The sequence below is a fragment of the Diadema setosum genome, chromosome 15, assembly GCF_964275005.1.
Source record: "Diadema setosum chromosome 15, eeDiaSeto1, whole genome shotgun sequence".
Classification (NCBI taxonomy): Eukaryota; Metazoa; Echinodermata; class Echinoidea; order Diadematoida; family Diadematidae; genus Diadema; species Diadema setosum.
The window spans coordinates 8,165,622-8,180,939 of NC_092699.1; the positions used below are offsets into that span (position 1 = coordinate 8,165,622).

The 15,318-nt window shown below is 38.7% G+C and overlaps 1 protein-coding gene across 1 annotated transcript; it reads right to left on the reverse strand.

Moving 5' to 3' along the window:
• Positions 1 to 219: 219 nt before the first annotated feature.
• On the reverse strand, positions 220 to 15,004 carry LOC140238838 (small ribosomal subunit protein mS22-like). The gene is made up of 8 exons (XM_072318735.1): positions 14,879 to 15,004; positions 8,915 to 9,051; positions 7,483 to 7,647; positions 6,527 to 6,670; positions 5,834 to 5,917; positions 4,765 to 4,910; positions 2,919 to 3,027; positions 220 to 2,252 (listed from the first exon to the last, which is right to left on the reverse strand). The coding sequence occupies exons 1-8, from the start codon at positions 14,997 to 14,999 to the stop codon at positions 2,142 to 2,144; spliced, it is 1,017 nt and encodes a 338-aa protein (XP_072174836.1). The 5' UTR covers positions 15,000 to 15,004; the 3' UTR covers positions 220 to 2,141.
• Positions 15,005 to 15,318: the final 314 nt, after the last annotated feature.

Sequence of the window (15,318 nt, forward strand, 5' to 3'; positions counted from 1 at the left end):
ACAGCTGCATCGAAGTTTGTTTTGTTTTTGTTTTGTTTGCTGGTTCATGGTATAATTTTGGTCGAGACGGGGATTCTGGTTTTATCTTTTTGCAAGATAATTAGGAACCACTTATATGAAATATTAAAGAGCATACAAATTTCAATTTTAATCAAAGAGAAATTAGTTTATTTGATGTTTTTTTCTTCTTTTTTTTTAGATGGTTGTGGTATCTTAAAACAAAACAAAGTGGTTCTAATAAAAGGTGGGGAAACTTTTTTCTTGATAATTTTGCTACACACTCTTCATACAGGTAGTGCCACTTCTTTCCTATTTTGATCAAAATCATTGCATCACTTTCAGAGTCATATTGAGAGGTCTGCAAACAAAATACACAAACACACACTCAAACACAATCTTAAAAAAAAAAAGAACATAGCAAGGACTACAAAGAACAGGTTCATCAACAGAAGTCTGAATTTTCCTAATATTTCACATGATTTATATATACAAGACAAAGATCTTGGACAAAATGCAAGGTGGTGCATGTACATAGACATACATCATTCAGTATAATTCTCAAAGAGTTGGTTGAAAGAAAGAGTTAAAAAAAAACCCCAAAATGAACAAAAGTCAACCATTTAATAAGTAGGTGTGTCTGTTCAATTGCTTTTATCAATGTGATACTACTAAATCGTATGAAAACAAATTAATAAGAGACCATAGCAGAACAATAAATTCATGTTTCAGGGTGTTTCACTGTGAAAAATTTCACACAGGTCGGGATGATGGAACATTCAAAGCTGGTTCGGATATGCAGTCAACTCTGCAGAAGTCAACGGTTAATACGTGTACATGTACATGTATATCCATTGATGGCCGAAGTCAATGCAAATGATTTGTTCAATTTTTTTTTTCTTCATTTTCTGGATACATTGCAAAGTTGGAAACATTCCAAGACTGAGAGTACAATATTGTATCCAAAAAAAAAAAGTGTAGAATTATATTGTATGAAACATGTCTTGCTATTGTGAACTGATATACCTGATGAGGGCTAGGTGCATTCCAATTGCATGTCATTATACTTGTATAATTCAGCAAACATTACTGTTTATTAATGACATCACAATGAAGAGAGATTTTTTTTTTCTTTTGCGAGGTAGAGTTTGTCGGGTGCAGAAAGAAAATGAAAAGTCGACATGTTATTCAAAACATTTGATACATACAGGTTTTTAAATCAAACAATTCCTAAATTGAGCAGAAGTTATGGACAAAGGATCAAATTGGATATCGGGGGAACTTTACAGTGGCTGGCTGGGCAACACTTCAACCGGGCATTCATTTTTCTATCTCCAGTTGTAACAATCCGCAACCTGGTACCCGTAACAGATGTACAGTACATGTCACAAGTAGAACGAAGGCATTGTATGTAAAACCACTTCCCCTGGCTATGCATGTCTCAACGGGGCTTGAATCCTTGATCTCTGTACTTTCAGTTGAGAGCACAGTCCACTAGACCACGACAGGACAAATCCATAGGCTGGCCATGATGACGAATGAATGGAACTACATAACATGATGAGTGGTCTCTCCATATCATTTACCGGTCATATCATGCGCAACTGGACCTATCCAAGTCTACGAAGGAAAAATAACCAGCAGTAAAGCACCATCTTTGTCACTTGCTTTGCACTGATCGGAAAACCTAGCCCAAAAGATGAATGGGACAGGATATTTTCTCAAGAAAACTGCAAAACACACATATATTCATAAATAGAAAGTTATACATGTCTTGAATGTAATTAGTGCATAAGATGAACAAATACTTCGCTGGTGTGGTCAACAAGTGTCACAGTATAATCTTGATCAACCTTTAGCTGATAATGATAATATTTCAATCTAGTGAAGATATGGTACGTATGTATCCACCGTCTTTTTCCTTGATTTGAAAAATATCAGCTATTTTGCCAAATCTCGGTCTAGCACAGATGTTTCCATTGGTTGGAGACAATGGCCTTGTTCTTTCTGTTGTCAGCTGACCAACTTTCCAATGTCAGAGATTGATAAACACGTCCAAGTCCACTACAATGTATGTTATGTCCAGACAGAGGGCATCTCATACGGAGTGTGGGGATGGGTTCAAAGTCTCATATCTTCTGAATTCACTCCACAGCTGTCCTGGTCTGTGCACCATCTGACTCTCCCGCATTCTCCCAAGACTGCAGGGCTAGTTCCAGCTTGCCCGAATGATGGGAATCCAATCTGATGTATGCCTGCCAAATGCAAGAATGGATACAGGAGAACCTCATCCAAAATCTTAAATATCATTTTCTAAAATAGGAGTATGTTTATCATTTATTTGCAGCAGTACTATTTGAACTTTAACAAAGAAAAGATAAGGGACTGTCTTTTATGACAAATGCTAATGAGAAAGAAAGGGTGAATATTGTCTTTGATTGGGAAATTTGATAAAGAAATATCTTATCTTGCAGTCCTTGATAATAATGATAATAATAACAATAATAACAATTATAATAGTAATAGTAATAATAATAATAATAATAATAATAATAATAATAATAATAATAATAATAATAATAATAATAATAATAATAATAATAATAAAATTGACAATACATTTTATGTATAAAAGAAGATCAAAGTCGTTTCTAACTTACACATTTCTTACTCAAAGTGGTAATTTTTCTATTTTTCGAATTCTGTATATTTTTCATTCGAATCAAATCAATTCTACTTACACCATTACATATGTTATCATTATTATCACATTTGTTTCATCTAGCCCTGGCTTTCTTCCATGCAGGATGTGCAATAAAATTCAGAGGTGCCAAGTGAATACAAGCAAAATGCTACCACAGAGACAACAGGTGTACAATGTACCAGGAATATGTACTGGCTTGTTTCAACCAATCACATACCTTGATCAGAGCCACTCCTTCTAGACCGAGGCTTTCTGCTTCCATGGCAACCGGGCTAGTTGGGTGAATGAGGCAATATAGTCTGACTAAATCTGCTGCATCTTGGATTCTGGGTTGACAGAGAAGAGATCACACACACTTCAGAGTGGTAACATTTCTCTTTTGCTTTTGTGTTGATATCAGCAATGGAGGATCATATCTTAAAGACAAGTCCACCTTCAAATACATATTCAGGATTGAGTGACTGCAGCAATAATAGTAAAATGTAGTAGTAGAACACATCATGGAAAGTTTGAGGAAAATTAGATAATTTGTTGAAAAGTTATGAATTTTCAAAGTTTCTGCACAGAAGACTACTACTCAGTGTATGATGTCAAATGTGTAGAACGATGTAGGGAGAATACAAAGAGAATTCAACAAAATATCATTTTTGGGAAAAAAAAGTACACATTCCCTCAACCTGCTACTGACATACTGTATGTTAAGGATAACATTATTCCCCCTGCCTTCTGAAAGAGGCAAGTCAAGTGTTCTACTATTATGCGAGAAAAGTGAAAGTATGTTGAATTTTCTTTATACTTTCCCTATATCGTTGAACACACATGACATCACAAGCTGTAGTAGTCTTCTCGTCTAGCAGTGGTCATACTGAAACTTCAAAACGTAACTTTTGAATGGATTATCCAATTTTCCTCAAACTTTCACTGATGTGTTTTACTGATATTGCTGCATTCTCTCAGTCCTTGTGTATATGAAGGTGAACTTGTCCTGTAATGCTGGACACCAAATTATCTGGGCACAATTAACCTATAGACTGATCATTGGTCCATTAGTACATCAGACACAAATAAATACATAAAATGTTTCACACACATATACCATCTGACTAGTTGTGTTGGTAAAGGTTTTTGGGTCTTGTTTCAATGTAATTACACATCTCCACACTTTATCAAGATGTCATATCATTGCTGGGGCGACAAGACCTTGTATCTACAAAATGTCAAATGTTTAGGAGAACAATGGCAGCCACAGCACTGTATCAAATGGGAGAGCCTTTCCTTTGACATGCCGGGGTGGCTTCATATTTGGGGTAAGACGGCTGGGATTTGGACAGGACATCACTTTATTACCTGATTATCTGACCATTAATCCAAAAAAGTAATTTTCACCAAAATTTCAGATACGAGGTCTTGTCGCTCAGCAACAATATGTAAAGAGAGGTACTAAACAGATAATGATGAAGAAGGAGTGAAGAAGGATGAGGCAGGAAGGAAGAGAAAAAAATATGGCATGGAAGAAAGCATGGATAGAAGAAGAGAAGGAAATGGAAGAAAACAAGAGAAAAAAAGACAGTGCACAACAATAGTGCAAGAACAAATGCAAAATGAGCAGAAACATGAAATATGATGTGAAGGAGAAAGAAACAAAATTCAAAACACTAAAGCAAGAAAAATGAAGAAAAACACAAAGAAATGAGATAGGAAAAAGAACATGAAATAGAGGATAATGGAAATGCATGTGTGGGGTCACTTGGAAAATCAGCATGTAAAAGCATAAACACAAAAAAAAATGAAAGAAAAAGTCATAAAGAGACACAAAAATAAAGGAAGGAAACAAAAGATGCAGGAGAAAAGAGAAAATAGAGAGATGAACACAAAATGGAAGAACAAGACAAAGAAGAAAGGAGAAAATTGTGTGTGGTAAGGGAGGTAGAAATAATTGCACACATTTTGGAGAACATAAAAGTGAAACCTTTTTCAATGGATGTCAAAAATAAACAAATATTCTTTTACAAATAAAAAAAAAAAAAGCAGCAAACTGAGGCTGTCAGGCATCCTTTACTTACAAGTCTCTCTGGACCATGCCTGTGAGCAGACCATCTATCCTCTTTTGTCTGGCAAAGAAGTAGGCCATGCCACCAAAATGTCTAGTTGATCGGAGGACATCATAATTGCCTGTCTCATCTAAGTCCTCGTAAGCCTTGCGATGAACCTTGATATGTCGAAGGAGGTAGCAACAGATGGAGGAAAAAAGAATAATATGTTTTTGTACAAGGTGAATGTGGGGCACAGGGATGTTGGTCAACTTATTTTCCTTATTAACTCTGTATCTGCCAAGGTGAAAAACCCTATGTGCCACATAATTCTGTTACTGAGCACTCTGGGAAAACATCCTTGGTTGGTTTTTTTTTTGTTTTGTTTTTGTTTTTCAAAGCTATGTAACTCTTCATAGATGTGCTTATGTTCGAAATGCAGAAGAGCAAATTGGTAGAGAAATCTGCAAGCTTTGCCATGATGAAAATCTCATGGCAAAGCTAAGGCCATGATGTTTACATGTATATGAGCTGTATCACGTTGTGACAGTTTATAAATGTGGCTGTGCGTTTGGGCAAAATATGCAAAGCTGGCTGAGTTGAGATTGTGAAAGAGTTACCAGATGCTGGTAAATGATCAAAAGTCAAAATTTGTAAATTACTGAAATCCTTATGAGTTGTTTTCAAACATTTGATAAAGTCGGTATTACTCTCCAAGTTCATTTGCTTGGAAATAGCAACTTCATCCATTTCTCACATGAGGAATCGGTGACAGACCTCTAAATTGATGGGATTCATAAGGGCTGACCTTCATTTTAGGGGATTTTTTTTGTTGGTATGATTATCTTTCTTTATTTCAAGGGAGTTGTGGTGGACAAATAAGGTATAGGTCAGAGATCACTATCAAGTTTCTAGAAACATTCAAAAGCCTTCTGTGTCTACTCTTAACCCATTCTATACTTAATTCTGGAATCCCCATAGACTTGAAACACAGGTCACCAGGTTCCTGTAAGGAACAGGTTAATTTAGTGTGCTTTTGCATCTGTGTATCTGTGTCACCATTTGAATACTTGTAGTCATTAATTGACTGAATTATACTCACTCTGATGAAATCTTCAGCATCAGGCTCAAACTGCACACACGCAGCATCCAGTAAGAATTCATGGCGCTCCTTGGCAAAGATGGCCTGGTGATGGAGGGACAAGCACAAGCATTATAGTAAAATATGGCAGAAAACAAAAACATTTGATAGATCCTAGCCTTCTAATACTGTATGCCGCAATATATGTGTGCTCCTAGACAGTGCTGAAGTGATGGTCAAACGAACAGCATTTCAAAGATTGGCATTACCAAACACAGAATACACCAGCTGTCTGATACACTTCAAAGAATACCAGCTTGTTCTGATTTCAACAGCTGCTGCTATGAAACCTAAATATCATTAACGAAAATAATCACTTACGAATAAGAGCATTAACTCCTGTAGGCTGTATATTAAATGAAACATTACATTAAATTTCATTACATGAAACATTACATTTATCTTTATAAACAGATCTACTTGTACTTGTTTCACAATAAAAACAAAAAACAAAAAACCCACACTATGTAGATACATATCCATATATATGCAGTGACAATAAAAGAATTGTTATGCAATACTAGCAAAAAAAAAAACAAACACTAAAAATACATTTATCATCACAGTCTTCATAATTTGTCTTTATGCTTTGCTTTGATTCTTTTTGTTTTGAATCAAGGACAAGAGCTTGGCACAGGGTCACAAGTAACATACTGGAAGTTGTTCATCCGCAAACATTGGTGGCGCTTCAACCTCCCTCCTCTCACGTGGGAAGTAGACCTGCATAATTCTGTCTCGTTCGTCCCATCGAGCTTTACGCAGCCTGCCGCTCGGTTCTCTAACGACTACAAATCGCTTCTTCTCAGCACACAAGAGGGGAAGGGGGAGGGGAACAATAAAAGATAAGAATTAACACAATACCACCTGATGCCATTGTAACAATTCTCCTTCCTGCACCTAAGCTACTACATGTATGCTAAATTGTGTGAAACTGGTTGCAGAAGGGTACTAATGGAAGGAAAGGACATTCTACACGTATTTCCCCTTTTTCTACAAACACTTTTTGACAGGTAATGATGTACGTTTGCTATATAACACAGCTTTGGTTATCACAAACAGAAAATCATGTTCCTTACAACAACAACAACAACATAAAAAAGTTTCTTTGAAAAGTATCTTTTGTCTTTTTATTCACAAGGAGCCATTATGAAGAGAAAGTGCATCCCAGAATATAAGTCTACAAAAGATGTACAGTGCACTCCCATCATAATGAACACAGTTATAATGAAATTTCAGATACCAACACAACACAAATTCAGGGCCCAAAATTATCAGCTAGACATCTTAATACACTCTATTCGTTCGTCTAAAAAAAAAAAAAAAAATATTACAAAAAAACAAAAAAACAAAAAAACTGCCAATCCCGAGGACTTTGTTATAACGAGAGTCAGCAGATATCGGACAGATTGTTTCTCACAGAAATCAGCCCAATACTGCCTTCTGATTGGTGAGCTGAAATATCCATAGACTTAGGTCAGTAGAAATAGCCATAGACTGCTGATACTTTGTAGATGAATGCTGCAAAGTTTAATTGTGTACCCTGGGAGAACAAAGGTGATTGGACGTGTGGTTTTTGGTCAAATGTGTGGATGCTACCCAATCTGACTTACCCGCTCGCTGAGACCATAGGTGATGTCGGTGAAGACCACGTTGGCGGTGTCCAGCCCTGCCAGTCCCTCATCCTCCGCTAGCACCTCATCAATGGGTTCTCTCTCCTCCAACACCGGAGGCATGCTCAGTCTCCTCTCTGCCTCCTTTCTTGCCTCTTCTTGAAGCTAGTTGAGGAATAAAGTGTTATACACATGTATTGGCACTGGTTTTAGAGGTTATGACACATACACCGTATATACAGTGTATACACATGTGACCGTGCATCAAAAAAACAACAAAAAGTTACACTACAGTACCTGATTGTACGCAAGGACCTAAAATAGGTGAAATGGGTCAACTTAATAGTCAATCTTTGTTTTGCAATATTTTTTTTTTTTTGAAAAAGGAACATTTTTCCTACATAATGCTGAAGTTTGAGATCATAAAATACAACGTAAATGGGAAATTTTGTTTTTTACAGTTTTCCAGAACACTTTTAGGTAGAACTATGTAATTAGGTAGGTATGCGAAACCCCTTTTATTTTTCAAAAACCCCTTTCACACACTTCACTTTCAACTGTAATACCTTTTGAATGACGCCATTACATTTAAAATTGGCAGTAGTCATGAATATGATGTTCTCAATGTGTTTCACAAGTTTCAACTTAATCTAACAATCCCATCATTGTGGTTGCTATAATGAGTTCCATGGCCTGTCTTTTGTCCTATTCATTGCACAGAGCACCACTCTTTGAAATAGTGAGACAATAGCACTAGAATGAACCCTAAACTTTTAAGCCTCCTTTCTCAGTAACACCCTTTCAGAGGTTGTACATGCATTTTCCTTCCTTTATTTAAAGAAGTTAAGAAAGTCAATTTGTATCAAGTTATTATGATATCACTTTAAAATTTAAAGTCTGCTCTTTCCTAAATTCCATATCTGGTGACTTTTTGTTGGTTTTGTGGTGCAGGGTCACATATTACAATGTAAGTTGAAAATCAACACCTCAAAGCTACCTTCTCCCCAAGTCATCACAGCCATTATCTGTTAATTCATGATGATTGCAGAGACATAGAGTTACTCTAGTATTTCTCAAAAAAAAAAGAAAACACACAAAAAAAAACAACAACAACCTGGGAAATACTGAAATACTGTATATTTTCAGCAAAGATACAGTGACATCAAACCCTTCTTACATGCCCCCATAACATAATGTACCCTCATCTTTCTGTTTCCATTCACATTACCAATGTTCAGTTTCATTCATTTTTCTTTTTCATAACTATCATACCAACATGATTTGACTAACTTCACGGCCATTGTCACTGAGCTCTTCTTGTTACTTGATCATTTGCACTTCATCTAATAGAATGTTTTCTTTCAAATCAAGACCAAAAAAAAAAAAAAAAAAAAAAAAAGGAGTAAAGTCTGTGGTATTCAGCTGAACTTACTTCTTGCAGTTTCTTGCTGCTGACCAGTTTGTAGGTGGGTGGCTCCAGACTCTGCTTGGCTGGTCTGAAGACCTTCTCGACGTTCAGTCCGGTGATTCTCTTGAGAAGGGTTTGGATCTCCGGATCACTGAAATTTGCTGCCATGTCCCAAAGAGAAATACACAATATGTAGACAATTCAAGACTTTATTTAAACTTTATGTCTTCATCACTTTGTCTTTGGTTCTGTTATTTACTTTTTACCTAAATCATAAAAAAATGCTTAAGTGGCCAAAAACACCCACCCTTACTCTAATTTACATATTTTGAGATGTATTCAAGGTCAGTTTTCTCTTTTTTTATTCCGGATTCGAAACAATATCCTATCAAGCAAACACTATCACGCATGACATTTGATATAGAAGTCTGTATCTGAATACAGTGACAGTCCTCTAGATTCTAGACACTTTTAAGAGTAGACTAGAAATTGACTTAGACTCTAAATCTACTTGTATTTTCTACTGAGAGTGCATAGGCCTACCTCATAATCTCATTCAGATCGCATTTTCAGTGCGCACTTGTGAATCCGGAGTATTTTCTCCACGTGAGTATTAAAAATTTCAGGCAAATTGTGAGATTTTTCATGTTTCTATTGATAGAAAAACGTTAGGTGGTTGATGTGTTAGACACGCAACCATAACTAATTTCTACGGCCAAATTGTGATATCGGTCCCCTCTCGTTTTGCACGTGCGTCTCCACTAAAGTAAGAACCTATAAATTTAAATTTATGCAAAGTCTATTACTCTAGATTAAAGTCTATGAGGTTGAAAGAAGTTCCCGGCTACAGGGCTGCCAACTCTCACGCACTGAGCGTGAGACTCGTGCATTTTGGTCCTTTCTCATGCTAAAACTTTATTTCATTTGCATGCATTTCTATTGATCTCACTCATTTTGACGTATCATAGCATTGGCCTGTCTTTATGAATGGCAGCCCTGCGGCTATGACGCATGACGAAATGAATGGCGGTGAATGGAGTGGGGACCTATTTCGCGATAATACCCCATATACTATAGTGTAAGGTCCAATGAGAATGGTTGTGAATCTATAGTAATTTGTATATTCTAGTAAAGTTTGCCATTTATTTGAAAGATAATATAAAGTTTTGGTACCTCAAAAGTTTCCCTGAATTTCCTTGTCTTAGTTTGTGTTTCAGGTTAAAGTACCTTTCATGTAACTAACACTGTGAGACTTACTCGCCCCAAAGTGCTCTCATGTCTTAGTAATCATGCAATAATGGTTTCGTACCAGAGCCGCCGTCATATGGCGGCGAGGTAGTACACGTATTGAACGAAACCATTATTGCATGACAACTGCGACCAGCAGCGTGCAGCCCCATACGCATAGCTAAATGGGGCTTCGCATTGTAGCATTCAGCATCATGACAGTTTTAATATCGCGGGTAAATATCAACTTAAAGATAATATAAAGTTTTGGTACCTCAAAAGTTTCCCTGAATTTCCTTGTCTTAGTTCGTGTTTCAGGTTAAAGTACTTTTCATATAACTAACACTGTGAGACTTACTCGCCCCAAAGTGCTCTCATGTCTTAGTAATCATGCAATAATGGTTTCGTACCAGAGCCGCCGCCGTACGGCGGCGAGGTAGTACACGTATTGTGCGAAACCATTACATCTGTATTGCATGATAACTGTGACCAGCAGCATGCAGCCCCATACGCAGCTAACTGTGACCAGCAGCCCCATACGCATAGTGTAATGGGGCTTCGCATTGTAGCATTCAGGATCATGACAGATTTAGTATCGTCAATAGTCCCTTTCTATCTGTCAATAGTCCCTTTCTGTTCGAATTGATGACTGAATGTGACTCGCTCGAGAGGACCTTGGGAGAGCTACACTGAATTGACGGCCAGCGCATGCGCACACAAACATCTTATCTGTTCATGGATTTGAAATTTGTGCGCATGTGATGTGTGCCAATGCACTGGCCGTAGTATTCAGTGTATGTAGCTCTCCCAAGGTCCTCTCGACCGAGTCAAATTCAGTCATCAATTCGAACAGAAAGGGACTATTGGCAGAACCAAACCTTGCCCGAAGCCTGTTTTAAATACTTCAACTTAATTGGTAAGTCTTCAAATTGAAGAAATTTTTGGATTGTAAGTTGATATTTACCCGCGATACTAAATCCTTCATGACGCCTCCTGAATACTACAATGCGAAGCCCCATTACGCTATGCGATGCGTATGGGGCTGCTGGTCGCTAACTACTGTACGAGCTGAAATTTTCGCGGTGGTTTTATTTTCGTGAATTTCGCGAATAGCCTTTGAATCGCGAAAATAACAACACGCAAAAATAACAACGCGCAAATAAATAAGTTCAGTTAGACCCTCGCAACCGCGAAATTAACAACACGCGAAAATGCCCTCGAAGGACCAATTCGCAAAAATATCTGTAATTATTAGGGCCTACGGCTACGCGAAAATATCAGCTTGTACAGTATTTTTATGCGTATGTAACTATACACAGCCCAGTCGCTGTACATGGTACGTCGCGACAGGGCTGTACGAGGGCGACCACCAACCACTAGGAGAGTGACGTAATCGTATCACGATAGCTTTGAATTTTGATACATAACATCATTTTTGTCACCTCAAACTCATCGAGTATACTCTTCAATGTTTACTCTACATCTGATGCTATCAGTATTCAAATGTACGCAATGAAACTTACTGAAATTGATCATCATATCCAGCATGTCCACACGGTACACAATCTTTCACGCCAGGCCTAACTATACACAGCCCAGTCGCTGTACATGGTACGTCGCGACGTGCCATGTACAGCGACTGGGCTGTGTATAGTGATAGGCCTGGCGTGAAAGATTGTGTACCGTGTGGACATGCTGGATATGATGATCAATTTCGGTAAGTTTCATTCTTCTTCTTCTTCTTCTTCTGATTAAGTCTGCCTCCTTCAATAGACTGAAGATTCTTGCAGACTGGTGCTATTTACATTATAATACAATTTATTTTCAGATATTTACAAGCACATAGAAAATTTGACAAAAAAACTAGCCACTGTGATCAACCGTTGAACGGTTTCGAAATGATCCCACAGATGGCGCTGAAACAATTTCTGACGACAGGGAATTCCAGTTCCTTACAGTTCTTGGGAAGAACGAATGGCGATGCGATTCAGTTCTCGAATATGGTACCTGACAGGAGTGTGGTTGCGAGGCTCTCGTTAACTGAGTACCGGTAGCCTGTTTGATAATATAGTCCTGTGCTGAAAGAGGAGTGAGATTATTGTGAATTTTGTACATCATAATTAGCCTGTCATTTTCTCTGCGCTGTTCCAGAGTGGTCCAATTAAGTTCTTGTAGCATTTTGGTGACACTCGAGGTGTTATGGTAGCGATTTAAAGTGAATCGCGCAGCTCTTCTCTGGACCATTTCCACTTGGTGGATTAGGTTCTTGGTAGATGGGTCCCAAACTGTGGAAGCATACTCAACAATTGGTCGAACCAACGTTTTGTAAGCTGTGGCTTTAACATCAGAAGATTTTATGCGAAGATTGCGTTTTAGAAATGCAAGCACGTTATTGGCTTTATTGACAGTATTGTTGATGTGTTGGGTCCACTTCAAATCAGAAGTGATGGTTATGCACTTGTCAATGTAATGACTCACCCCACTACCCCCGGACATGGGTGCGTCATTTCCTCGTTTGGTCCGTCAAATTTGTGACCTAGGTGTCCGTCATTTTACCAGCTTTGTCCGTCAAATTTTTGACCGAGGGGTGCGTCAAAATCCCATCATTGTCGGTCAAATTTTTGACCGAGGGGTGCGTCATGGTACGTCACTTGGCTATGTTAAATAACACGCATTATTCTGAACCGAGGGGTGCGTCACTTGGCTACAGCCTATGGAAAACTGCACGCATTTTTGCACGCTACCAGTACCGTATACACTACCGCGAGTGAAATTACGGTGAGCGTTTTCCTGCGGCAAGTGAAAATCAAAGTCGGGAAGCATTTTGGAATAAGAGGGAAAAATGCTTGCCAGAATCTGGCAAGCAAGCAATTTAAAAGCCACCCTTTCTCCTCACATTTTCTATCCAACAAACCCATGAAATCACGCATACTCAATCTCAAGTCAAACGAGGGACTTGTTTAGGCTGTGCGAATCTCTACGTACAGCGACTGGGCTGTGTATACTCGCGGGAATGCCGTGGCGTGGTGTGTACCTGCGCTGCAGTACAGTATGCATCCACCGGACTAGCAATGGCCGCGCACACACAGCGCATCTGCACACATGTGATTGTCGTATGGATGGATTGCATGCACAGAATACATACTACTGTACGGAATATCGTAGCAGCAGCGTGATGTACGGTGAATGACGGTACGGTGCTTGCAGGGCCAGGGTAAGGGAAACTTGCCGAAACTTTTACAAATTATGTTTACGAACCAAAAGAAAATGAAATTGCTTGAATAAAACGTATGCAAAAATTGTTTCAGTATTTTCGGGGGTGCGTCAAATGTACCGAGGATGTCCGTCAAAAAAGTGACCGAGGTGTTCGTCACTTTCAACGTGTTGTCCGTCAAAAAAGTGACTGTGGTGTTCGTCACTTGCAGCCTTTTGTCCGTCAAAAAAGTGACTCTGGTGTCCGTCAAAAACCCCGTGTGGTCAGTCAGAAAATGACCATGACGCACCCATGTCCGGGGGTAGTGGGGTGCGTCATTACATTGACAAGTGCATTACACCCAAGTACTGTACTTCACGGATTCAACAGATTCAAGAGGGGCTTTATTTAGATGATACACGTGTTGCACCCTACTTTTTTTCCTGGATATTGTCAAAACCTTACACTTATCTGTGTTCAAATCCATCATCCATTTTTTCGCCCAGTCACCAATTTTGTTTAGGTCCTCTTGAAGATTTTGCGTACATTTGAATACTGATAGCATCAGATGTAGAGTAAATATTGAAGAGTATACTCGATGAGTTTGAGGTGACAAAAATGATGTTAAGTATCAAAATTTGGCAAAATCGTGAAATAGGCCCCACCGCAGTGCGCGTGCACCCGTGCGTTAGCAAGCAAGGATAGGTTAGGGTTAGGGTTTAGGGTTAGGTAGGGTTGTATTTATAGTTAAATTGGCCATTAAATTAGTCAAGGGACATTAGGGAGTCCTTCCGAGAATAAAAAGTAGAAGACCAAAGAAAAAAACGGGAGAAAGGGAGGACGAAAGATGCTATGCTGTGGAAATCAGCCCCACCGCCGTATGCATCTCGCGTAAACGCCGTTTGATGGGGCCGCATTCACGAGTATTATACTGTGGAAGAAAGCCCCACCGCCGTGCTTACCTACCGATGAACGCCACACGGTGGGGCTGAATTCACGAGTATAAACAGGCGAGCCGCCGTAGTATTTGTACGGACACGCAGTGGTGGGGCCTATTTCACGAGTATGCCCAAAATTCAAAGCTAAATTTATACGTCGCTCTCCTAGTGGTTGGTGGTCGCGCTCGTACAGCCCTGTCGCGACGTACCATGTACAGCGACTGGGCTGTGTATAGTTAATGCGTATGGGGCTGCTGGTGGTCGCAGGTCCAAGAAGAGTAGCAAGACATGAGAGCACTTTGGGGCGAGTAGGCCCCTAAGTCTCATAGATAGTGTTAGTTATATGAAAGGTAATTTAACCTAAAAATTTACACAAACTAAGACAAGGAAATTCAGGGAAACTTTTGAGGTACCAAAACTTTATATTTCTTAACCATAATTACTCAAGTGCTTGCGAACTCACAGCTGACTAACTAACGCTGTATACGGTATGTGGGACTACATGTAAATGCATGAAAACTAGTTCCGGTAAATTACATTACAGCACTTGTTAGTGCGAATCACGGCACACTACCTAGAGAAAAATGACGGCTCTATTATCTCCATCATATTCATCGTATCATAGAATACCTTTGGCCTCTTGTGATGTATACAACAGCCTTCTCTCACGCGAAATATTGCATGCTGGGCTACATTTGGCGTAGTTTGTCAAGATTTGAAGTCCTCGATTTCGCAACATCGTGGAGCTCATGCATGTCGCCATGTTGTTCTGGGTTGCCAATCGTTAACCTGTAAAATATAGCGATAAAGATTTAAAAGGCATTCACATCACATGGTGTATGATTATCAACTTACGCTAACATTTCATAAATTAAAATTTATAAGTTGCAATTTATTATATTTTTTCTTTTTCATTTTACTCTTTAAAAGATTTTTTATTTTTTTAATGCCTTTTCTTATCCTACTTTCACCGAATTTTGCTAGTCGACTCCGTGCTGACATGTACTCAGTATACAGTACACAAGTGGTGGTGGTGCGAAATGCAATGTGCATGTGTGTGTGACCCTAGT

What these genes read in the sequence shown, in the direction of transcription:
- LOC140238838 (XM_072318735.1), bottom strand. Translation starts at nt 14,999, where the DNA reads ATGAGCTCCACGATGTTGCGAAATCGAGGACTTCAAATCTTGACAAAC. An exon ending in GCAGCAAGAAACTGCAAGAA is followed by an intron (nt 7,648 to 8,914) that starts GTAAGTTCAGCT and finishes TTCCTCAACTAG; the next exon opens with CTTCAAGAAGAGGCAAGAAA. An exon ending in ATGCTGAAGATTTCATCAGA is followed by an intron (nt 4,911 to 5,833) that starts GTGAGTATAATT and finishes CGACATATCAAG; the next exon opens with GTTCATCGCAAGGCTTACGA.